General features: G+C 40.0%; 1 protein-coding gene across 5 annotated transcripts in view; it reads left to right on the top strand.

Annotated features, from left to right (window-relative positions):
* Window positions 1-26808, top strand: part of MTUS1 (microtubule associated scaffold protein 1) — a 168651-nt gene that overhangs the window by 72541 nt on the left and 69302 nt on the right. For 4 of the 5 annotated variants that reach the window (XM_007117250.4, XM_055080988.1, XM_055080989.1 and 1 more), the window contains exons 4-6: window positions 10370-10531; window positions 19536-19670; window positions 21987-22025. In XM_007117250.4, coding sequence (XP_007117312.2) covers window positions 10370-10531; window positions 19536-19670; window positions 21987-22025 — 336 coding nt within the window. The remainder of the gene's footprint in view (window positions 1-10369; window positions 10532-19535; window positions 19671-21986; window positions 22026-26808) is intronic. The other variant, XM_055080992.1, reaches the window with a different exon arrangement.

Below are 26808 nucleotides of genomic sequence, written 5' to 3'. Positions count from 1 at the left end.
CTAACACAGCATTGTAAAGCAATTATACTCCAATAAAGATGTTTTTAAAAAAAAAAGAATAAATAGAATCCTTTCAAAAAAAAGAAAAAATGAAGGCTGCCCCCAGCCTGTGTGTTGGCGGGGCTGGGTTTAAACCTAGGCAGTCTGGCTCTAGATTGTTGACTTTTAACCGCTACACCATGCTGCTTCTCACATTTTAATTTTTTAGAAATTCAGATATCTTATCACAAATAAATGTCTTCACTGATTTGAAATATCGCCACTATCTTATTCTGAATTTTTGTATTTCTGAGATTGATATACCAGCTTATTAATCTGTCAATATAATTTTTTACCATTAATAGACTGTTTTACTATTTTATAATGTACTATAATAACTAGTAGCACAAACTCCTAACTTTTTAAACTTTAAAAAATTGTAGTAAAATATATATTACATAAAATTTACCCTTTTAACAACTTAAGCATACAATTCAGTGGTATGAAGTCCATTCCCATTGTTATACAGCCCATAGCACCATCCCATATCCAGAACTTTTCATCTTCTCCACCTGAAACTGTCCACTGAACACTGACTTTTTCTTTTTTTTTTTTTTTTTTGCGGTACGCGGGCCTCCCTCTGCTGCGGCCTCTCCCGTTGCGGAGCACAGGCTCCGGACGCGCAGGCCCAGCGGCCATGGCTCACGGGCCCAGCCGCTCCACGGCACGTGGGATCCTCCCGGACCGGGGCGCGAACCCGGTTCCCCTGCATCGGCAGGCGGACGCGCAACCACTGCGCCACCAGGGAAGCCCTGAACACTGACTTCTTACTGTCCCCTTCCCTCAACTCCTGGCAGCCACCATTCTATTTTTCTGTTTCTATGAATTTGACTGCTGTAGATAACCTGTATAAGAGGAGTCATACAGTATTTGTCCTTTTGTGACCGGCTTATGTCACTTAGCATAATGTCTTTAGGTCCATCTATGTTGTAGCCTGTGTCAGAATTTCCTCCTTTTTTAAAGGCTGCATAAATATTTCATGGTATGTGTACGCCACGTTCTGTTTATCCAGGCATCTGCTGATGGGCACTTCAATTGCTTCCACCCTTTGGCTAACATGAATAATGTTGCTCTGAACCTGGTATTCAGATATCTCGTGAAGATCCCGCTTTCAGGTTTTTTGGGTGAATACCCAGAAGTTGAATTGCTGGATCATAAGGTAGTTCTATTTTTAATTTTTTGAGGAACCCAGCATCACCATTTTCCCCAGCAGCTACACCATTTTACTATTCTCGCACCAATGCACAGTGTTCTCATTTCTTCACGTTCTTGCTGACACTTAATTCTTTTCTGTCTTGTTTTTATAATAGCCGTCCTAATAGATGTGAAGTGGTATCTTATTGTCATTTTGATTTGCATTTTCCCTCCTGACTAATGATGTGGAGCATCTTTTCATGTGCTTCTTGGCCATTGTATATCTTCTTTGGAGAAAGACTATTCAGGTCCTGTGCCCATTTTTTTTTTTTTTAAGTCTTTATTGAATCTGTTACGGTATTGCTTCTGTTTTATGTTTTGGCTTTTTGGCCCTGAGGCATGTGGGATCTTAGCTCCCTGACCAGGGATCGAACCCGCACCCCCTGCATTGGAAGGCGAAGTCTTAACCACTCGACCGCCAGGGGAGTCTCTTTGCCCATTTTTAAATCATTTCTTGTTGTTGCTCTTGGTGTTGGGTTATAATCCTCATTTTTATGTTCTAAAATTTTTTGACTCTTCTTACTTATTCTAGACTAGTTTAAATTGTTTTTTAAAAAAACTCTCCCAATCTCCCCTTTAAAAATAATCACATATGATTTAGATAAGAATAGTAATCAATTAATATGTTAATTCAGGGAAGAATGAACATGTATGTCCCACTTATTCAAATCTTTTATGCCCCCATTTTTGTAATTTTTCATCACACTAGCACTGTTTGATACATTTATTCATAGAAACAGTGTGTGTGCATGTCTGTGTGTGCAACTACTTCTTGTTGCTAAAGCAAAGGATCTTTTTCCTTTTTCTTCCTGGTCCATCAGAAAGCTGTCGACTGTTGCACAGTATTTATTTTGTAAGCAGTTTATCAGGTCTGTTTAAATAATTTTTAGACAACAGTACTCTACCACTGAAGCAAAATTTTTGAACATCTCCATTAGTGTTAACGAGAGAATTTGGTCCGTCCAGGTTGAGAGTGAATCTGCAGCCACAGTTTCACATGTGTATGATTTATTTCTCCCGTAACTTATTGTTGATTTTTTTTTATCCCTTTGGGTAGCTTTACTTTCGTTTCATAATAATAATTCGTAGTTACCATAGATACTTACTCCGAAGGTCACTTCCTCTATATAGCTGTATTTAAAGAGTTATAATTATATTGTGTTGGCCAAAAAGTGCCTTTTCGGTTTTTAAGTAAAAATAAAAGACACATTTTTCGTTTTCACCAAGAACTTTATTGAACGATGTATTCACCCTTTTGTTCCACTACCTTCTGCCATTTTTCGGGCAACTTCATAATTCCATCTTCCCCAAACTTTTTATCTTTTTGAGCAAAGAACTGTCCCAGGTGCCTTTTATGGTCTTCCAGGGAATTGAAAGTTTTTCCATTAAGAGAATTTTATAAAGACCTAAATAGATGGAAATCCGAAGGTGCAATTTCCGATGAATACAGCAAATAAATCGGAACTTCCCAAGTTGTAACAGTTTTTGCCTGGTCATCAAAGAAACATGCAGTCTTGCATTATCCTGATGGAAGATTATGCGTTTTCTGTTGACTAATTCTGGATGCTTTTCATCGAGTGCTGCTTTCAGTTGGTCTAACTGGGAGCAGAACTTGTTGGAATTAGTCATTTGGTTTTCAGAAGGAGCTCATAATAGAGGACTCCCTTCCGATGCCACCGTATACACAACATCACCTTCTTTGGATGAAGACCGGCCTTTGGTGTGGTTGGTGGTGGTTTATTTCACTTGCTCCACGATCTCTTCGTTCCACATTATTGCACAGTATCCACTTTTCATCACTCGTCACGATTTGTTTTATTTATTTTTAAAATTTATTTATTTATTTATTTATTTTGGGGTGTGTTGGGTCTTCATTGCTGTGCGCCGGCTTTCTCTAGTTGCATTGAGTGGGGGCTACTCTTCGTTGTGGTGCGTGGGCTTCTCATCGCGGTGGCTTCTCTTGTTGCGGAGCCCGGGCTCTAGGCGCGTGGGTTTCAGTAGTTGTGGCTCACGGGCTCAGTAGTTGTGGCTCGCAGGCTCTAGAGCGCAGGCTCAGTAGTTGTGGAGCATGGGCTTAGTTGCTCTGCAGCATGTGGGATCTTCCCAGACCAGGGATTGAACCCGTGTCCTTTGCATTAACAGATGGATTCTTAACCACTCTGCCACCAGGGAGGCCCCACAATTTGTTTTAAAAACGGAACATTTTTGTTACTTTAAGTAGAGACTCACCTGCGGAAATATGGTCAAGAAGATTTTTTTCACTTAACTTATGTGGAACCCAAACATCAAAGCAATTAATATAACCAAGCTGGTGCAGATGATTTTCAATGCTTGATTTGGATATTTTGAGTATGTCAGCTATCTCCTGCATGTTATAACGTTGATTGTTCTCAATTAATGTCTTGATTCGATCACTATCTACTTCAACTGGCCTACCTGACCGTGGAGCATTGTCCAGCGAGAAATCTCCAGCACGAAACTTTGCAAACCACTTTTGACACATTCAGTCAGTCACAGAGCCTTCTCCATAGACTGCAAAAATCTTTTTTTTTGCATTTTTACCTTTGTTGAAATAATAAAGCATAATATGCTGAAAATGTTGCTTTTTTTCTTCCATCTTCAATATTAAAATGGCTACACAAAAATTTACCAATTTTGATTTTTTTAAAATGCATGCTGATATGACAGTTGTCACATACAATCTAACGAAATAGTCTTGAATGAAGTTACAGACAACTAAGTGATACTAGAGCCATCTTATGGAAAAAACTGAATGAAACCTTTTGGCCAACCCAATAGCTTTAAACATATTCTTATTTTTTGTATTTTAACTATCTATGTTGTTTATTTGGCATTTTCTCTTCCTGGCTCTAGTAGTTAATGGCACTTGCGTTCTTAAGAATATTTGTTACATTTTATATAATAATTTATATTTTAAATTGCATATATTAATATGTAGCTTATTTATTCAGACTGACCTCAGTAATCTCCTTTTCATTGTCTAGTTAAAAGCCCCATCGCCTCTAGCCCTGGCAGGTGCACTAGCCTCCTAAGTGTTCCCCTGATTTTTTTAAAAATAAATTTATTTATTTATCTGTCTCTGGCTGCGTTGGGTCCTCATTGCTGCGTGTGGGCTTTCTTTAGCTGCGGCGAGCGGGGCTACTCTTCCTTGTGGTGCGCGGGCTTCTCATTGCTGTGTGTTCTCTTGTTGCAGAGCACGGGCTCCAGGTTTGCGGGCTTGTAGTAGTTGTGGCACACGGGCTCAGTAGTTGGGGCTCACAGACTCTGGAGCTCAGGCTCAGTAGTTGTGGCGCACGGGCTTAGTTGCTCCGCGGCACATGGGATCTTCCCAGACCAGGGACTGAACCCATGTCCCCTGCATTGGCAGGCGGATTCTTAACCACTGCACCACCAGGGAAGTCCTGTTCCCCTGATTTTAAACTCTTCCCTTTGGTCAGCTCTCCATACTGCTGCCACACGATCAAGTTCTGACGCAAGTGCTCAGGAAGCTGCAGTGCCCCTCCCTCTCCATCCTCCACCACACCCCTCTCCCAACAATTAGGGTCTAAAGTTTTTACACTCCATTCCTAGGAAGGCTCTGGGAGCTTTCTCCTGGAGAATGCGTCATTTAATGTAAGTGTCAGAACAAAGGAGGTGCCATTCAGGAGTTCATTCTTTGGCTTTAATTTCCAGTCCAAGGAAACATACCATTATGGTATCATGAAGAATTTTCCAGCAGTAAAGTGACTTTTCATCATGGCCATATAAAAGTATCAATTTAAGGCATTGACTTCTTTTTTCTTTTTCTTAGTAAAATTAAAATAATTAAAGAATACCTAATGCTTACAGATGCATAGGAATAAGAATATTAGAATCTACTTACTTTAATTATTGATCCAATTTATCTGTTTTTAGTTTTTTAATGTTTTGTCTTGAGTATCTTTTATCTGATTAAATGTTTGACCACACTGACTTTAATAATATTTTTTAGTTTTTATTATAAAAATAGGCTTATTGTTAAAAAAAATTCACATGGAGTGATATATAAGTATATAAAGTAAGAAGGGAAAATTCCCCCTTTCTGTCCCTTTCCTTCTCTTTTCCCCCACGTCCCACTGTGCTCTATCCTATACGGGGCCCATAAAAATTTGCTATATCCTTCTGGAATTTTTCAACATATAGATAAGTATAAACTTAAAGAGGTAGGGTAGAGCTTCCCTGGTGGCGCAGTGGTTGGGAGTCCGCCTGCCGATGCGGGGAGCGCAGGTTCGTGCCGCGGAGCGGCTGGGCCCGTGGGCCGTGGCCGCTGGGACTGCGCGTCCGGAGCCTGCGCTCCGCAGCGGGAGAGGCCGCAGCGGTGGGAGGCCCGCGTACCAAAAAAAAAAAAAAAAAAAAGAGATAGGGTAACATTAACATTGTCCTTTTATTTTCACTTAATCTTTCTTATGGATTTTCAGTTTTGTAAGGTGTTCCTTAATGATTTTTTGTTGTTGAATAACAGTGCATTTAATCGGATTTTCCAGGGTGGTTTTCCGAGTAAATTGTTTGGTGAAGGTATGCTGCAAATCTAGTAGACTCCCTGTGTTACTATATAAGGCAAAGTGAAGATGTTATTCTTGCCAGGTTTTTCCCTAGACAAAAGATGCTAATAATTATAGAATCAGAACAGATGTGTTGTCTATATGTAGGGTGATGCTTACAGCATGAGCTTAAAATAAACCACTAAGGTCAATACTGTCTCTGCAGGTAGATCTTAAATGGTTATGATTCACATCGGGGATAAGTTACATGGTGTGAAGTAAACTGGTAAATGTCATCTTTTCAGAACTTGTAAGAGCAGTCCTGTATTGATTTCATGGTTGAAGAATTTTGTGTTTAGGTTTCTCAGAGATGCTCAGCCCAGGGTTGCAATGTCTTACTTTTAATACTGCTTATGATGTGTATGTTTTACTGCTCCTTTATATAAAGTCCAGTCGCGGGTACTTTAGGTCAACTCTGCTGTGAAGTTAAACATTAGGACCGTTGGTGAAGCAGCTAAGTACCTTTGTTGTGGTCGCACAGTTTTAGCACTCACTACAGGAGCACCTTCCTAGCAAGAGGGGTTCGGGCTGGCCCCCAAGCCTGGCATGTCTGTCCACGGCACAGTAGAGGGAACAGTGGGCAGGTGGTAAGTTGCCTGCATTCTAGGCCCTTCTGTCACTGGTTACAGGTGTGCGACCTAAGTAAGCCGTTTAACCACTTAAGTAGGTTGCTCATCTGTAAACTGGGGATGGTAACAGTAATGCACTGTTAGGATTCTTCTCCAGTTCAAAGGAGTAATCCTTGGGTGAAGTAGGCATCATTCTGTGTCCTCAGTGACCGCTCATCAAGAGTGATGGTAGAACAGGGAGACTTTGGCTGGGACACAAATTGCCATTAGATGGAAGGGGTGGGGCTGGATTGGGGTGACAGTGAGACTTGTGAAAATGGGAGGGGCCGGTTCAGGGGAATGATAATTGGGCTTGGGGTAAGCTTGCTTCTGGTGCCAGGCTGTGTGTTGGAATCAGAGAGGGTACAGGTGTGCAGTAATTCTGAGGCACACTGAGAAATGTCTGTAAACCTACGATGCTTTCGGAAACAAAGCCATGAGATATCCCTTTCTGAAAAAAAGTTAATTTTCCAAACCTGCTGAGCCTTGGCTGCCTTGTGGCTCTGACACAGAAATTTTCATCCATCCTTTGCCCAGCCTTGCTCATTGTTTCCAATGAAGACGATTCATCAGAATGTTTTTGCCGAAGGAGCAGCAATTTGGTAACTTTAAATCCTAAAAAATCTGCTCATCCCTCCAGGAGCAGGTAAAAACAGTGGCCAAATATAAATTTAAAAAATCAAATGGCTACTTGAATATTGGTTATTTATTGGTTATTTGCTAATTATTATAAGGAATGTAAAGAAAAATGTCTCCCTTTAATTGATAGACTGAAGAGTCTATTAACAAAGGACGAATAAGCTTGTAAAAATTGGTTAAGTGTTGAATGCTTCAATGTAGATGATGAGAGAAAACATTATCAGAATTTGTCCTTCACTCTTGGCCTTTAACATTTTTTAAATAGCCGTATTACTGTTATTATAATTCTGTGTATATTTTTTGGTTTCATTGAGGTATAATTGACAATTGTAAGATATTTGATTTATTTACATATACATTGTGAAAGGATTTACACCACCTAGTTAATAAACACATTATCACCTCACATATTTATAGTGTGTATGTAAGAACATTTAAGTTCTACTCTTATAGCAAATTTCAATACAGTGATAACGCTGTGTATCACCTCTAGTTACCGTGTCTTACATTATCCTCAGACCTTTTGCATCTGAGAGCTGACAGTCTATACCCTTTTCCAACCTCTCCTTATTTCCCCCATCCTACTTTTGGCGTCAAAAGAAAAATTAATTTATTCAGCAAACATTAAGTCTCACACCACGCTAGACACGTTGCTAGGTCCTCAGGGACGGAATTGAATCAGGTTCTTTTCCTGTTCTCAGGGGCTGTAGAGACTAGTCTGAGAGGCGTATTGAAACAGATGCCGTGACAGAAGGAAGTACGGGTCTGAGCATAAAAGAAGGTGTGGTCCATGGCACTCAGCAGGGAATGTCCTGGAAGGAAAGGCTTTACAAAGAGGTTGGGATTCTCAACTGTACTTCTCAGACTTAATGTGTATTTAAATTACCAGGGGATCTTGTTAAAACGGAGACTGTAATTCAGTAAACCTGGGGTGACGGGTGACGCAGCAAGGATTTAAAAGAGAATCATCAACTCACTTTGTATTCACTGGGCAGAGTTTGAGGACTGGAGAGAAAGAAGGCCATCGCATTCACAGGGTTGGGCAGAGCAGAAGAACAGAGTAAAACATCCTGGAAAAATAAAAAGAAGGTGTGTGTGTGTGTGTGTGTGTGTGTGTGTGTGTGTGTGTGTACGCACAGAGAGGTAGGGGCATGGCGAAGCGTAAGGGGGAAGAATTGGGTAGGAATCACCAACCCTAGGACTGCCTTTCATGTCTTTAAAATTAAATATTAATTAAGAGGCTTAAAAATAATGTCATCCTGCAGATAATGGGGAATCACAGATTATAGATTGGGTCATGACCTTAGTTTTCACATTCAGGAGATCAACACGATGGAGCTGGAAAGGATCGAAGGAAAGAACTTTGAGGTCTAATACAGTTACTCAGGCAACGTGTAAGAGAGTGAGTAAGGGTTTGTAGCATTTGAATTGAGGGGAGGAGCACCTCTTTGAAAAGAAATGATGTGGGCTTCCCTGGTGGCACAGTGGTTAGGAATCCGCCTGCCAGTGCAGGGGACACGGGTTCGAGCCCTGGTCCGGGAAGATTCCACATGCCGCAGAGCAACTAAGCCCGTGCACCACAACGACTGAGCCTGTGTTCTAGAGCCCGTGAGCCACAACTACTGAAGCCCGGGAGTCTAGAGCCCGTGCTCCGCAACAAGAGATGCCACTGCAATGAGAAGCCCGCGCGCCGCAACGAAGAGTAGCCCCCGCTGACTGCAGCTGGAGAAAGCCCATGCGCAGCAACGAAGACCCAACGCCGCCAAAAATAAATATATTAAATAAATAAATTTTTTTAAAAAATAAAGAAAAGTAATGATGTGCCTTGTGAATTGGAATAGCACATCCTGGTGTCAGGGAGAAAAAGAGAAAACAGGTGTTTGGAGCACGGCTCACCCTGATGTACAAGATTCAGTAGAGGGTGAGGCTGCAGACAGGAGAACTTTAGATGCCAGGCCTAAGGCACTTCAGCTCTTTTTCTCTATTAAGATGAGATTTTTATAAGTGAAATAACTGGGACAAAGCAGTGAGCATTACTTTTTGGAAAACCTACTTTACTCCCTTATGGTGCCATTAGTAATATGTGACACTATGATTTGCAGGTAAGGTCCTTTGCAACTCCTGATATTCTTCAGTTATATGATCCAGGTAGCATTGAGAAACTTAACGTTAGATTAAATGAGACTCTGATGGGGGAAGAAAGCTGATTCCAATGTTTGGGGGCTGGGAAAAAGGAAAAGTTAATTATGGTTAGCATAAGTAGGTAGGAGGTTGTCTAATTGTCCGAGTTGGAAATGTTCAACAAGACATTGACAATGTGAGTGGCGTTGGGGATTCAGGAAGACGGAGCTGCAGGTGAGAGTTTGGGGTTCATCCATATAAGGCGATGGTTAGAGTAAAGTAGATAAAGTAGACTCTCTTGGAGAGAGGGATATGAAGAAAGTTGGAGCAAAGGCACGGACTCGTGAAATGCCCATGTTCAGGCGTGAGCCTCAGCATGGTGTGGTTTCAGAGATGCCAGGGAGGGCTTCCCTGGTGGCGCAGTGGTTGAGGGTCTGCCTGCCGATGCAGGGGACACGGGTTCGTGCCCCGGTCCGGGAGGATCCCACATGCTGCGGAGCGGCTGGGCCCGTGAGCCACAAATACTGAGCCTGCGCGTCCGGAGCCTGTGCTCCGCAACGGGAGAGGCCGCGACAGTGAGAGGCCCGCGTACCAAAAAAAAAAAAAAAAAAAAAAAAAAAAAAAGTTGCCGGGGAAGCGTCCATACATATTTTGCTGTTAAGTGGAAACACTGTTGCTGCAAGCAAGAGTTAGGAGTTTGAGTGAGGACCGTTTAAATTTGGCAAATAAAGAGTAAAGATGAAAAGGTAAGATGAAAAAGCTGTTAATAATATAGCACCACCTGCTGTTAGGCATTTTAAAATTGTTTTTCTCAAATTGACTTTTTCTTCCTTCCTGTTTTGGTTGTTTTTAAATTTTCACCTATTTTTTATATGGTAGCTTAGTGTGTGAATGCACTAATGTGTTTACTTTTTAATCAATGATATGGGGGGAAGTCATGTCAGTTTGTTTATTCCTTGATTTCAGCTTTGCTAAAAGCTTCTGTCTCAAATGGCTCTTCTGGTCTCTGTGTCGCAGAAGATGTGGGTTAATTACTTAAGGATTACAGGAACCCCTCCTGCGGAATTCTGAATATTCATTTTATGTTTTGACTCACTTGTTCATGTAGGAGTTCAGGTTTACAAGCTTAAAGCTTTTGGAGTGAATAGCAGTGGAAACTTTTTTTTTTTTTTTTTTTTAACCCCCAAGGAAAAACTGCATCCTTGAAAACTGCACCGCCGTCTTGGGTGAATTTGCCTAGACCACTTCCTAAATCCAAAGCATCTCTGAAAAGTTCTGCGCTGCGGAGGACAGGAAGCACCTCCTCTGTTGCCAGCACCCACACTGATCTGAGCACTTACAGCAATAACTGTAAGTCAGTCTTATGTCAGACTTTGGGGCTTGTTGAAACTGTAGTTGTAAGAGAAATCTTATGCGCTACAAATTATCAGAATTTTTGGTTCTGTGATTTAGGGGAGAATATGCATCTTGCTTCTCCCTTGGAATTGCTCTAAAAGTTTGGCAGGAAAAACAAATTCTTTCAACGACATTCTCTTTTGATGAATGTGCTATGAAACACAGAAATATTTATCTGTTGAAGGCACCTGGTATTATTTTGCATGAAGAATTCTAAAGAAGTGTATAATTTGAAGATGGTGGGTTTTTTTTGGCTTGTTTAAGGAAAGAAAGCAATCTAGGGGCTATTGGAACCCAACTGGAAATCAGAAAAAAAAGATAACTTCAGTTTCATTTATTTTGTAAGCGGCTATATTTTGTAGATGTGTTTTTTCTAATCTTAAACTTTGGATGCTAGATTCAGTGTATTCAGAGTAGTATATTATAACTTCAAGCCTAGTTTTAAGTAATTTAAACGGAGTATATTTTGGGGGTTTTCAGTTAGTGTGAATTCAGTTTGCTGTGTATAAAATGAGTGAATCGAGTTATCCCTTTCGTTCAAAAGATGTATTTGGCCTTAGTGTTTATTTGCTCATTTCCTTTTTAATTTCTTTCACAAAATTTATGGATTAACTAATTTGAACAATTTTGGAGTGCCTGCTGTGTACAGGCACCACTGTAGATGCTGTGAAGGATATGAGATATCAAAGAAATGGTCCCTATTCTAAAAGGTAGTTGAGAAAGAAGCTATTTACGTGGATAACTAGAATATCAGATAAAACAAGATATAAGGGAGTGGTGGGGAGGAGGGGAGTTCTCTCTGCTTTAAGGGGGGGATCAGTTTCTTCTTTCCGGTGAGGGGACAGGGACAAAGTGGAGTCATGGTTATGAACCTTCTGGGTGTGGAGCACTGTGTAGGGTTACCATACATTCTTTCTTTCGTTTCCTCTCAGATAACTTCTGTTACCCTCATTCTATATGCAAAGTAATTGAGGCCCAGAGAGGTTGTCGCTGGTCCAAGGGCACTCAGCCAGCATGTGACAGAATTGAGAATGTGTTTGTGGAGGGTAAGGCCCTGAATTCATGACCAAATTAATGAGCACGTTTCCAAGAGGGCACTTAGCAGAGGAGCTGGTCTCCTATGAGAGTCAGTAGCTGTATACTGGACCTTTAGGAACACTGAAATTTGTTACTTGAAATTAAACGGGACTGTTATCCGCTTATGATTTGAATTTTGAAGTTGTGGCATAAGATCAAAAGGGTTTGCATGTATCCATTGATTCTTGATGATTTGAAAAGGTAATTCACACGTGTATTCTTTTAAGGTCATTTCACCGGCAGTGTTCCCTGTTTGTAATGGGAAGTTTTGAAAACATTTCTGCCAAGATGGAAGCACCAAGGTGCTCTCGGGGGCTGGAGGGTTGTGTAGCGCTGGCACTCGTGGTCCTGGCAGGAGGCACGTCCCGTGGAGCCACTGCCCAGCGACCCTGCCGACGGCCATGTTGCGGTGGCCCCATTCAGGACCGTGTCTGACACTCCTAAGGAGGGTGTCAAACGCTTTTGTCCATTCCTTTTTGTCTTTTAACAAAGGGGCTTCCCGTGTACCCACAGAGCCTGTCTAGGGGCTGTGTGTCTCTGTCGCAGATGAAGCATTCAAATCAATGTCTCTTTCTTAGTTGGATTTGCTAGCTGGTTTAATCTGTTCCGTGTAGTGCCTTGGAGCTTACAGATTTTTTTCCTTCTCCATTCTAATTCACCAAGAGCAAGCATGAGGGATAGGAGAGTGAACATGGCTGCAGTTTTTCCTGCCTAAGCTTGCTTTGATCCTTTTAAATGACTATACCAGGAGGATTTCGCAGTTGTACAGAAACGGATACTTCGAAAATATTTATCAATTCTACACTCACCCCACCGACTGGCTCAGAGAGGCACTGTGATGCTACCTTATTGACGCTGCTGGTTCTGGGATCCTACAGCCTTTGTATAGTTCCTTTGTTAGCCACGTTTACTGGGAAAAGAAGTAGGTCGACGATTTCTGGTTTGATTCTTTCTTTGTAAGCATGTTTAAATTTTATTCAATAAATGGATTTAGCATCTCTTGATTGCTATCTTTATAACTTGTCATTTGTTAATTGTATTTCTTGGGCATGTTTATATTTAAGTTGTGAATGATTCTGTCTATCAATTTATTGTGTATTTTATGTGGTTTGAGACTCGGACTAAATATAATTCAGCAGCATTGTCGAAGTTCGTTGCACATGAAATTATTTTATAAAAGACTAGTTAATGGTCTCATTTTTTATTAAATAACTGGTTGTTTTTGTGTGTGTACCTAATCGTTGTACGAGGATAGAAGAATGCTTTCCTAGAATTAAAATGAAAACATCACATTTTATTTCACTCATATCATATCTAAAATATTTAGAATGTGCACTTTTTAAAGATTACCTTAAAACATGAAAAAAATCATTTTGAGCTGCAGTTTTCCGATTTCTGATAATGATGGGTCATGTTAGGAAATAACTTAATCTTTTGATCAGTGTTTTAAATTCATATTGGGTTAAGCCTTTGAACGATTTTAAAGCATGTTTTCTTGCTTTGTCCATTCCTTTCTTTGTGACGCGATGCTGTCGGTGCGATCACTTTTGAGACTGCAGAGTGCTATTGTAAAATTAGCATCTGGTTCTCCATGCTTAGAGATGCTATAGAAATAACATGACCGAGTTTTAAAGTGACTGAATCAAGATATATAAGACAATAAATCTTTCTTATTTGGGGGTTTCAGCAGGTTCTTTGTGTTCTTTTCAGCATAGAAAATTGTAAACTTACAGTACTGATTTTTTTAAATATTAGCATGAAACATTGCACAGTAGTTTCTATATCAGATATGCTCATTTTTAGAGGTTAATTGTTGTAAGCTCTTCCAGACTCAGATAGCTAAGTTACAGTTTTTAAGATCATTGGATAAAAATGTTTTATATATATATGTGTATATATATATATATATGTGAATATATATGTGTATATATATGTATATATGTATATCTGTGTATATATATATGTGTATATATGTGTGTATATATGTGTATATATATGTGTATATATATATGTATATATGTCTTGAAAAGAGTTGAAGGTTTGAGGACCTTTGTGTGAGTGTAGAAGAAGGTCTCAGGAGAGCTTGTAATTTTGCCATATTAGCAAATATGAAGTCCAAGCGCTTCCTACTCCTACCAGTTTGGCCACAGAAACCTAAGCACATTTATTTTTGAGAGACAGGTGGTGAGGGGAAATTAAAAGCACGCACACCAAAGCTCCTTGCACTGTCTGAGAGACAGAACAGGCGGAGGTTAACTGAAGAAGTGGAGCTTTCTCTTCCCTCACCTTCACGGCCAGCCCTGGCATGAACAGTGTGATACAATAGAAAAGGGTGTTCAACTCGGCCTCAGTCCTAGTCAGTCTTACTAAGTCACTGAAGTTGGACAATCTTACACTCTCTTAGCCTCAGTGTTCTCACCTGATGAACAGGCAGGGAGGCTTAGATCATCTTCAAAATCCTTGCAGCAGCAAAGGTTTCTGACCACCTTTATTTTCTTCACAACTATAAGTTGGTGCCTAACAGTTTGGAAGGAGGGTGTTTTGAGTCAAAGGCATCAAGGTGATAGAAGGATTAGTCTCATTCACCTTCAGTCCCGTCCTCATCGCAGGACGGCAAGTAGGTATTGTGTCGCCCGTCAGCCCTGGTCAGTTGGTGAGAATCACCTGGAGAACAGTGTTGAAAGGTTTTTCTGGCTGCTTCCAGGTTCAGAGCAAAAATATGTGCTTGACTAGTGAGGCCTGTGGGGGGTGAGGAAGGGGTGAAAGACAGGCGGTACATACTCTGACCCCGCATTGCAAAACGTGCTCAATACTTACGCACGTCTGCATGGACTATTTAATAAGAAAACACTATTACCCAGACTGCTATTAATTTCGTTTTCATTCTTTTAATGTTTTTCTGGGATATATATGAGACTTTCTTATTATTACAAGGTTGGGTAATTTTGCTTTTGGAATTTGAAAGCTTAGACTTAAGTAGTGATTTGATTTTAAGCCAGGCGGCAGATGATCTGGCACAGTGGGGAGTGTTAAGCTGATTCGCGGAAAGTTCAGGAAATGAGCAGAATGTTGGCTCTGTGTGTGTATATACATATTTGTTAAACAAAACCAAAACCAATGTTGACTAGGTGCTAGAGTGTAGTGTGAAATGTTAGTTTGCAAATAAAAGTCTGGAATAGTGAGAAGCCTTTCTCTAACCGGAAAATCTTTTCTCCTGCTTGGGCTGCTCTGAGCATTTCTCTTCATTTTCTCTGTAGACTTAGTCATCTATCATTCCACTGGAACCGCATTTTGACCACGGGGAAATGAAAAAGAAGGATTCCAGAGCATCTATTATTCTCGCTTAATCGAGGCAGCTAGGACCAAGGATGACAACAGCATGGGGGCAGTTTTAAAACTGTATGTTAGAATTGGCTGAGACGTGGGCAGCCACTTGTGGGATTTCACATATTGATTGTACAGACCAGCCATCATGGAGTGGTTGTACCTCCTGAACCACTGGGTTTAGGAGAATTCTGAGTGTGTGTTCGGCCTCAGTGGGACCAAGCACCATAATCAGTGAGTGGGGACCCTGGGACACCGTATGCACCGTCTGTTTCCACACTTGGTGTTCAAACCCTCTCATACACAGAGAGGTGAAGTGATTCAGCACAGCTAGGCAGTGGCCCAGTCAGGACCAGAACTCGCATATTATAGGTTCCATTCCATTCCATTCCTTGAAACTAATGTGCTTCTCTTATTTATATTGGAGCTTGTGCCACTGAAGAGTTTATCATTTGCATATAATAACTCCAGAAGAGAGAACATTTAGATATCGCCAGGATAGCCAACCGGCTGCCCCATTAGGAATGGAAGTAGAGGGCAGGAGAAATACTTTAAGGGCATCACGCCTCGTAGCAAAGTACATCCTTCAAGGTAGGGTCAGCCTAGAGGAGAGCCTTTAGAAAACGGAAGGATGTGCAAGTGTTGGTCATAAGACTGTGCTGCTCAGCACACTTTGTCTCCACCATTAGTAAAGTGGGGAAGAATGAAGGGGGGAGTGTGTATAGTAGATGATCAGAGACAGAGTGTGTGTGTGTGTTTATATGAGTGTGTGCATATGTGTGTATGTATATGTATATATGTGTCACATATAAATGTAAATGTGTGTGTGTGTTTGTACCCTGGGTCAAACTCATCTTATCCTTGAAATATGGATTTTGACCCTCACGTGTAACAAATTGATGCGAGAAGGGTGGCAGTGAGACAGTTTGTTTCCAGGACAGCACCTCTGTTCTGAGTGTGACAGAGCCAGCAAGACAGGAATATTGTGCCTCGTGAGAAATGTGTCTTTTGCCTTAGCGAGAAATCCTTTCACCGAGTCCTTTGGAAACTGAAGGTCTTTGTGTTTAAAGCTTAGAAATGAAAAGCGTGGATTTAGGATCGTACAGATTCGTAATAGGTCTGTAAATTAAACTCAATTCAGTTTTTCAAAATCGATGTAGGTGACTTATTTGCTGCTGAGTATAATTTTTAAAATATGTCAAGAAAAGTAAGACTCAAATCCAGATTGTTATTTTATTTATAAGTTTTTAAAAATAAATTTATTTATTTATTATTTATTTTTGGCTGCGTTGGGTCTTCGTTGCTGCCCGCGGGGTTTCTCTAGTTGCAGTGAGCGGGGGCTACTCTTCGTTGCGGTGCGCGGGCTTCTCATTGCAGTGGCTTCGCTTTGTTGCGGAGCACGGGCTCTAGGCACGCGGGCTCAGTAGTTGCGACTCGCGGGCTCTAGAGCGCAGGCTCAGCGGTTGTGGCGCACGGGCTTAGTTGCTCCGCGGCATGCGGGATCTTCCCGGACCAGGGCTCGAACGCATGTCCCCTGCATTGTCAGGCGGATTCTTAACCTCTGCGCCACCAGGGAAGTCCCCAGATCGTTATAATACATGGTTGAGACTGATAACATCATTTACTTCCTTTCCTGGATTTTGATTTAGCTTAAGTTGAAAGGTTGATTGAAACCCACTACCATTTTACATGAAAGTCTAAAAAACCTGCTCTGTGACATTTTGGTTCCATTTTTTTAAGACTCTGAAATCATTCCCCATCCATCCTTTAAAAAGTTATGTTGAATTTTATAGTAGTAGTATCTTAAGTATTTATAATTTACATTAGCTCCCTGTCAACTTGGGAGAAACCAAGTTTCCAGGTTCTGGAGAAAGAGGGAATTGGAAAAAAAGGATAGGAAATTGACAGAAACTTGTCAGTAGGAGGGAAGGCTCTGTGTTGATTTGGCCTAATATTGGAAGTGTTATCTGTGCACAGGAAGAACAAATAGGTGGCTCCTTGTAGGGGGACTTGACGTGGATCAGGGGAGAATGACAGCATGTCTTTACCAGGTTTAAATGTGACATCTGTAAGCTCTGTTGTAGGAGTTGGGACAGTTTAGCCTAGAGAAAAATGCCTAGCTGTCTTCAAATTTATAAATATTTGTAAATAATGTTGACACCTCACCCCTTTCTAGAAATGTGAGGTGAAGAAAGGGATCAAGGTCGGTAATAAAGAAATTTGTGATTATAAGTGTTGATTATTAGAACGGAATTGGATGGTTAGAATTGGGTGTTGAAGATTATTTAGAAAAAAATTATAAAAAATCCAATCTGGGTTGGTGGAGGGGAAATTAAGCCTGGAAACCAGGTAGTGAATGAACCTCCAGATTTCCCTCTGGCCCAGTAAGTATATGGTGACATAAACATACTAGTGGTTTGTGTGGTTAGCAAGGGGAGATAGATTAAAAAGGTTAACTTTTATGGGAATACAGAACTGTAAAACTTTCAAAGTTGTTTTTTTTTTTTTTTTTTTTTTTTTGCGGTACGCGGGCCCCTCTCACTGTTGTGGCCTCTCCCGTTGCGGAGCACAGGCTCCGGACGCGCAGGCCCAGCGGCCATGGCTCACGGGCCCAGCCGCTCCGCGGCATGTGGGATCCTCCCGGACCGGGGCACGAACCCGTGTCCCCTGCATCGGCGGGCGGACTCTCAACCACTGCGCCACCAGGGAAGCCCTCAAAGTATTTTTGTTAGGATTTTTTCCTCCTGAGTTATGGAGAGAAAAGGGCAAAGTGCTGTGTTTACACTCTTGAGTGTTGTGTATGACGTGATAATCCCTTAGGAAGAGCCAAGCAGTGCTGTTAAAATTCCTTGTAGGAGCTAAGCCTCTGGACACTGTACTTTTTCAAAGATTACTCAATTATGGAGAATTAAAAGGGGAAGTTTAGAATGATAAGGAAATACTGATTTTTTAAATCTTTAATTAGATCATTGCTGCTGCTCTCCTCACCCTCCATTTTTGTTATACCACTTAATAAAATTTGAAGCAGCTTTGTATGTTGTTATCTTTACATGCGGGTACTATTTTTGCCTTTTCAAGTCTTTCGTGTAAGGTTTTTGACCCTTAGGAGATTTTAAAATGTAGATACCCTCAGCCGAAAACAGTGCAGTAAGTGATGGTGATGCTGGTTAAATTCCTAATACGGAATCCTCTCAACTGTACCAGAGCCGGGAACACTATTTCATAGGACCTGGTTACGGACCCGATACACCTTTAGCAAAAATATAATGTGAAAATGCATTCTCATTTTGAATTCAGAGCGCAGGACACAGGCCCTGCTCTTTCTTTTTCCTCTGCCTTTCCCCTGTCCCATACAAATCTTAAGGAAACAGTAGAAGAATTGGGTTATTATTATTTTTTAATCCAATGAGAAGCCATAAATGTGAAGAGGAAATTCACAGTTTAAAAAGAACCTATATAAACATATATAGGTTTATATACTCTACATAGTTGTCTCATGCAACTGAAAGATGTTGAGTTTTTTGATGCCAAGGGCTTCAGTCATTATTGGACAGAAGAAGAAACAAGAGTAAGCAAGACATCTACTGGAGGCTTTGTCTAAAGGTTTCTCCGTGGTTTCAGATTTTCATTCTGGTAGAAAACCAACAAGCTACAAATTATCACTATTTTTGTAAAGCTGTGTTCTTTATTTCGAAGTGTCACTGTCTTTTGATATGCTAGGATTGTCTTTAGTGAAGAAAGAGAAGCAAAATCAGAGACTAGCAAAATAGCAGATGCCCTTTCCAGGACCCGTTGACATATTATACCTAAAATATAGTATTTGCTCACCTTTACTCTGACCTTTTCCCAGGAAATAGTATAGGTCTGCTTCTGTGGGAGCCCCCTTTGCCTAGTTACCTGTCGTGGACTCAGAATTGTACCACAGCCTAAGCACCATTGGCTAGTGCCTCAAACTTTCTCCAGAAGTCCTTTCTTCAATTCTTTTAGTGCCTGGAAACTCCCCCCCCACCCAGAGGTGATTCCTGTGTGAGTGAGAGAGGAAAGGTTTACGTGTAATATAAAAGATGGTTTTTATTATTTAGGTGGAATTCCCTTTTATATTTTAGCTTTAGGGCTTAGGTGCCTTTGTTCTAGGGCAGATGTTGGAGTTTCAGCTTCTTGCAGTGGCAGAGAAAGATCAGAACCAGATCTCATCTTTGCAGCTACCGAGGAGCTTGTACATTATAGTTGTCCCTTGGTATCCACAGGGGATTGGTTCCAGGACCCCCAAAGATACCAAAATATCTCCCAACTTTTATCTGGGATGAAAGCTGCCCTGGAAAAGAGGCATAAACTTGGGCTGTGCCAAGATGTAGGTCACCCTGGTTACCGTTCACCCTGCATCCCTGAGGACAGGAACTACCTACTATCCGTCTTTGTATCCCCAACATACAGTAACGACTGGCACGTAGTAGGTGCTTAGTGAGCACTTGTTGATTTAAAGAGGAAAGATAGGTCGTGGAAGACTCATACTGTGTTTATCTGTAAAAATAAAATGTACTTTTCTGTTTTATTCCAGCTGGTAATAACGCTGTCATCAAATATGAGGAAAAACCTCCAAAACCAGCATTTCAGAATGGTTCCTCAGGGTCCTTATATTTGAAGCCTTTGGTACCCCGAGCCCATGCGCACTTACTAAAGACTCCTCCAAAAGGTATGGACCTCACTGTGGAGAGAAGAGGAAGGCAAGGCTTTTTAAGTCCTTGGCTTATAGGAGGTTGAATTTTGGCATTTAGGTTCATGGTATATTGAATATTTATTTACAAAAAATCTGGTGAATAAAGACATAATACATTTTTACACTGATGGAGCTATTCTTGTTCTGAGAGTATGTAGGTTCTATAGCTAAAACTTGATACATATAAATCAGCAGATAGAGCAAAGGTATAAGGTGAAAATAAATGAAACTTCTAGAGTTAAATTATGCGAAGGTGGTGATCTAGAATAATGAGATAGAAATGCATGGTTTACTTCACACTTTTGGTCCAACCATGTCCCCCCGCGCCCCACCCCCACGTTCTTTATCTCTTCTTCTCTGTATCGCTCACTTCGTGATTGCTACAGCTATGAAGGTTAACTTTCAAGTTTACAACATATGTGGTATATACTTCATATGGAATGCTTTCGTGCAGCTTTATCACAGTGGAGCTGAAGCACATGAGCAGTTGTTGCTTAGTGAATTGAAAGATTGCTTAACTGAAAGAATAACTGTGAATGAGAAGCTTGAGCTGTAGTAAGTGATGCATATTTATATTAGAGGGTTTAAAAAGCACAGAAACGTACAGCGTCCTCCTTCATCCCGTCACCCATGAATAACTGTTGCCTTTCCTCCTTTTCTTTCCCTCTGCATATATAATAGCTTTGTTTTTGTTTCAAGAAAACTCAGGGCATATTAAGTACATTCTCTTGTGTCTTGCTTTTTATTAATTTAATAGTATATCATGAGAGTGTCTTCATTTTAAATGGCTATGAAATAGTCTCCTGTTTTCCAATTCCCTGGTTCCTGGACAATTTCTGACTTTCACTATGGCACGTAATACTGAGATGAACATCTTTGAATGTGAATACTAGTCATTGCTTCAGGTTCTAGTTACTTCCGTGGGGTATTCCTAAAAGAGGAACCACTGGGTTAAACTGTGTGAATCTTTGTGAAATTGTTATCATATTACTAAGTAACTTTCCAGAAATGTGTTAGTCTCTCAAAGCAGTGTGTGTCTGTTGCTCTGTGTCCTTCTCAACATTTGTGTGTGTGTGTGTTACATATGTATGTAAAGGATCACATGGTAACTCGAGGTTAATTACCTAGTGAATGTTTAGCAACACTTTCTTTTCTACTGAATTCAAGAGAGAATAGGCATAGATATTGGCAAAAAGATTCTTCTGGGTACCAGCAGGTTCTCATCTTCCAGGGTTTTAAGCAAATTTCTGATGCATCAAATTACCCCGCGGTGGGATGACATCAGTATATGAATGTATGGTTTTTATAGATGATGATAAAGCCCTGTAATCTACACATACACCAGTAACTGGAAAGAAATGTCGAACTTTGATACTAAGATAACTTTCAGAGAGTTAGAACGGCATGATTTCTCTGATACGTTTGCAGAACAGAGAACCTCAGTATTCTAAAATGTCTTGCCATTGAATTTGTAAGCTTTTGTATCACAGAGGTTTTACTTGACTGGGAATCAATGCTGTCCATTTATAACAACCACATATTTTAAGAGATTGTCATCTCTGTAAAATTCCACAGAATGTGACAGCTGTTCTAACTAAGTAATCTGCAGGTGACTTGCCCTAGAAATGATTCTTTCATGTCAGGAAGATGTGCTCACAGTCTTCTAGTGGCTTATCTTTGTAGCTCTGTACCTGGTACCACTCCTGGTTGAATTTATTTTTCAGATTTATTGATGTATAATTGACAATTAAAATTATATTTAATACACATATACATTGTGAAAGAATTCCCCTGGTTGTATTTTATATTGTATCAGTTTGGAGGAAAAGCTTAAGTATGTTTTCCTTCATAGCTGAATAGCAAGAGAACTGGATTTAATACTTGGCAATTTTAGAAATCACACCCTAGTAGCTATGTTTTGTAGTCTGGGCCTTTTTGCTCTATCAGCAGTGGAATAGCATAAAGTGTGTAATACATGTATAAATTTAGTACTGTTAAAATTTGGATTTCAGCAGTTCTTGAACTGAAAAAATACTGTAGTTTGTCCTAGCATATTTAATTTTGACAATGAATAATATCACCCTTAAGCTACTATTTTGATGTTATTTGGAATATTTTATCCTTAGATATTCTAAGTATAAACTCAGTAAAGTTGATTAAATCTCAGTGGAATTTCCCATCTGGAACCTAAAATTTAGGTGTTAATGGATTGTTTTTGGAAAAAAAACTTAGTTTTTAAATGGTTTATTTTTGTATGATATTTTCTATAAAACATAAATATTTCTATTTTAGGTCCTTCAAGAAAAGGTCTATATACAGCTTTGAATGCGGGTAAGTGACACCTTAAATATGGATGGGGAAAAAGAATCTTTTTGTAAAGTTATATTATCATTACAAGTATTCAAGTGTATTTGCAGTGATTTTTTTCACTAGTATGTTTATAAATGTAATTTCAGGTTTGTGGCATAAACATAACTGCTTATGACCTTGATCAGCATAGGGTTAAAACTTGCTGAGCACAGTTGCCAAGCCATCTGATGCAGAAGGACGTTTTATTAATCACAGATAATTTGTTTTTTAAATAATGATTTTTTTCCAAATGTGGAGCATATTTAATATTTAAAATGTGGAGATGTAGAGAATGTACTTTTTTTTTTACGAGAAATAGGATATTTTAAAAGTGCATAGTCTTTAATTGCTAAATAATCTCAAGATAGATTTTAACACCTTTAATTGTTCAGCCATTTAACATTTTTCTTTTCTTTTTTATACTTCTATTGAACAAAGTCACATCCATCTCTAAGCCAGCCTGCAGCCTCACTCACTGAACCTTTGAACGTCAACTGGAAATCAAAAAGCTTTGTCTCTTGAGAAGCCATAGAAGATTCATTAAAATATAGAAGTTTCTATATTTTCTCTATAGCTGATTAGGTCCCCATCCACTACTTGAATTCTCTTCTTTAGTATGCAGTTATAGGACAGTTGTATGGCTTCTAAGTCCACTGAGGATTAGAACGGCAAATCAAAGGGGAGAAGCGTATTATTATAACACACTGACTACAGACTTTTTCTTTTTTTAACATCTTTATTGGAGTATAACTGTTTTACAATGGTGTGTTAGTTTCTGCTTTATAACAAAGTGAATCAGTTATACATATACATATGTTCCCATATCTCTTCCCTCTTGCATGGCCCTCCCTCCCGCCCTCCCTATCCCACCCCTCTAGGTGGTCACAAAGCACAGAGGTGATCTTCCTGTGCCATGTGGCAGCTACCCACTAGCTATCTAATTTACATTTGGTAGTGTATATATGTCCATGCCACTCTCTCACTTCGTCCCAGCTTACCCTTCCCCCTCCCCATATCCTCAAGTCCATGCTCTAGTAGGTCTGTGTTTTATTCCCGTCCTACCACTAATCTCTTCATGACATTTTTTTTTCTTAGATTCCATATATATGTGTTAGCATACAGTATTTGTTTTTCTCCTTCTGACTTACTTCACTCTGTATGACAGACTCCAGGTCTATCCACCTCATTACAAATAACTCAGTTTCATTTCTTTTTATGGCTGAGTAATATTCCATTGTATATATGTGCCACATCTTCTTTATCCATTCATCTGTTGATGGACACTTAGGTTGCTTCCATGCCGTGACTGTCTTTAAATAAAAACCATTATTTCTCCTACTGGTTCCTTGGCTGCTGCTTCTGTTGTACAGATCTTCCTCAACTTACCATGGGGTTACGTCCCAGTAAACCCATGGTAAGTTGAAAATATCATAAATTGAAAATGCATTTAATACACCTGACGTGTCAAACATCACTGCTTAGCTTCACCTACATTCAGTGCACTCAGAACACCTAGGTTAGCCTATAGTTGGGCAAAATCATCTAATGCAAGGACTATTTTTTAATAAAGTGCTGACCATCTCGTGTAATTTATTGACTACTGTACTGACAAGCAGAGTGCTTGTCTGGGTCCGTGGTGGTTGCATCTATCCGCTGTCTCCTGGTGTGGTCGCGTGGCTGGTGGGGAGCTGGGGCTTTGCCACCCAGCATCAGGAGGAAGTGTCTTTCCCCATACGGTGGGCCCGAGGAAAGCTCAAAATTCAAAAGTCGAAGTAGTTTCTACTGAATGCGTATTGCTTTCGCATTACTGTAAAGTTAAAAAATCCTAAGTTGTGGTGTTAGGGATTGTTCTAATTTCATACTTTTACATGTAGCTGTCCAGTTTTCCCAGCACCACTTATTGAAGAGGCTGTCTTTTCTCCACTGTATATCCTTCCCTCCTTTATCAAAGATAAGGTGACCATATGTGTGTGGGTTTATCTCTGGGCTTTCTATCCTGTTCCATTGTTCTATATTTCTGTTTTTGTGCCAGTACCATACTGTCTTGATTACTGTCGCCTTTTAGTATAGTCTGAAGTCAGGGGGCCTGATTCCTCCAGCTCCATTTTTCGTTCTCAAGATTGCTTTGGCTATTCGGGGTCTTTTGTGTTTCCATACAAATTGTGAAATTTTTTGTTCTAGTTCTGTAAAAAAATGCCAGTGGTAATTTGATAGGGATTGCATTGAATCTGTAGATTGCTTTGGTTAGTAGAGTCATTTTCACAATGTTGATTCTTCCAATCCAACTGACTACAGATTATCGTGCATCGTGACAGTGCTGGCTGCTAAGGATATAAAGGTTTGCCCAAAACGAGCAAGGACCTTGTCTCAGAAAGCTTACAGGAAAGTCAAAGGACTGCACAAAAAAATATAAAATCACAATTGCAATAAGTTTTAGGAAGGAGGGTTACTTGTTCCTATGAGAGGCCTGGTTAAAGGCTATGGTCTAGTGAGGGAAGCCTGGGCAGGAAGTATAAATTTGTGACCCCCCTGTATATAGATAATAATTAAAGAAAATGGGGTGGGTAACCTTAAATATGGAATAACTAATATCCTTGAGGCTCCCAAGACATGTTTGGTTTCCATAGCTTAATAAGGTAGGGAAGCGTGACCTATTGTGGGCTCTTAAAGCTAGAGAGGGCCCAGCCATGCAGAGCAATTTAAATTCTAAAGGTTCGCAAGAGCCTGAGTTTAAACATATATGTTTACCAAACTAATTTTAAAAGCCAAAAGAACAATTCTGCACACTGAGATTTTCATTTTAAATTTCCAGCGAATCCTAATATTTAGGAGAAAAGGATAGCTAGTATGCTATAAACGACTGTATGTTAGAAAATCAGATAACTTTATCTGAAAGCTAGATGATATGATAATTCTGTGTTTAACTGAGAAACTTCTAGAGTGTTTTCCAAAGTGGCTGCACCATTTTACATTTCCACCAGCAATGTATGAGTGGTCTAGTTTCTCCACATCCTTGTCAACACTTGCTTTTGTCTGCCTTTTTTATTATAGCCATTCTAATGGGTATGAAGTGGTATCTCATTGTGGTTTCAGTTTACATTCCTCTGATGGCTCATCAGATGTTGAGCACCTTTCAGAAGCTTATTGGCCATTTGTATACCTTCTTTGGGGAAACATTTATTCAAATCCTTTGCCTATTTTAAAATTATTTGTATTATTATTGTTGAATTATAGGAGTTCCTTATATATTCCGAATATTAGGCCCTTATCAGATATGATTTGCAAATAATTTTCTCTTATTCTGTAGGCTGTCTTTTCACTTTTTGATAGTACCCTTTAAGGCTTTTTTTTTTTTTAAGATGTTGGGGATAGGAGTTTATTAATTTATTTATTTTTGCTGTGTTGGGTCTTCGTTTCTGTGCGAGGGCTTTCTCTAGTTGTGGCAAGCGGGGGCCACTCTTCATGGCGGTGCGCGGGCCTCTCACTATCGCAGCCTCTCTTGTTGCAGAGCACAGACTCCAGATGCACAGGCTCAGTAGTTGTGGCTCACGGGCCTAGCTGCTCCGTGGTGTTTGGGATCCTCCCAGACCAGGGCTCGAACACGTGTCCTCTGCATTAGCAGGCAGATTCTCAACCGCTGTGCCACCAGGGAAGCCCCTAAGGCATATTTTTAATTTTCATGAGATCCAGTTATTATTTTCTTAAGTTGTGTATCTATTTGGCATTATATCTAAGAAGCCATTGCTTAGGTACAAGGTCATAAAGACTTACGCCTATGTTTTCTTCTAAGAGTTTTATACTTTTAGCTTTTACACTTGGGTCTTTGATCCATTTTTGAGTTAATTTTTGCATCTGATGTGAAGTAGGGGATCCATCTTAAATTCTTCTGCGTGTAGATTTCCTGCTGTCCCAGTACCATTTGTTGAAAACACTATCCTTTCTTCCATTGGAATATCTTGTCACCTTTGTTAAAAACAGTTGGCTGTAAATGTCAGGCTATGTTTCTGCACTCTCTTTTCATGGATCTATGTGTCAGTGCCACATTGTTTTGATTACTGTGGTGTAATAAGTTCTGAAATCAGGAAGTGTGAGTCCTCTAACTTGTTCTTCTTTTTCAAGATTGTTTTGGCTATTCTGAGTCCCTTGAATTTCCATATGAACTTTAGGGTCAACTTGTCAATTTCCATAAAAAAGTCAGCTAGGACTTTGATAGAAATTACACTGACTCTGTAGATGAATTTCTGGAGTATTGCCATCTTTACAATATGAAGTATTTTGATTCATGAGTATAGGATGGCTTCCTTTTTAGTTAGGTCTCCTTTAATTTCTTGCAACAATTTTTTTATAGTCTTAAAAATACAAGTTTTGCAGTTTTGGGGGGAGGTATTTGTGTGTGACATTTCTGTGCTTTGGAAGCTGCCATTGATATTGGTCACAGTAAAGGGGCTGGTTAAATAAGTCTAAATGCCTGTTTTATGAAACTTGGAAAGGCGGTCTTAATTCATGTCTCAAGTCTATGATTATATGAAATATTGTAAAGGATATTTGTTTTCGCAGTCATAGTACAAATAATCTCCGATATATATCTTCTTTCCACACACGGGAAAACTATTAGCATTAGGTATTTTCCTTTGGCACATTGTGGGACTGACATGATATCTTGTTTCCAAAGCCTATCACTGACCCTCAACATATCAGTGACCCTTGATAGGTAAGGTTACCAGAATGGCAAATTAGCAACGGATTGAGAAAAGAAATGAACAGT

Source organism: Physeter macrocephalus, chromosome 20 (genome assembly GCF_002837175.3).
Source record: "Physeter macrocephalus isolate SW-GA chromosome 20, ASM283717v5, whole genome shotgun sequence".
Lineage (NCBI taxonomy): Eukaryota > Metazoa > Chordata > Mammalia > Artiodactyla > Physeteridae > Physeter > Physeter macrocephalus.
Note: the sequence above shows the minus strand (reverse complement) of the source record. Positions and strands in the feature narration are given on the sequence as shown.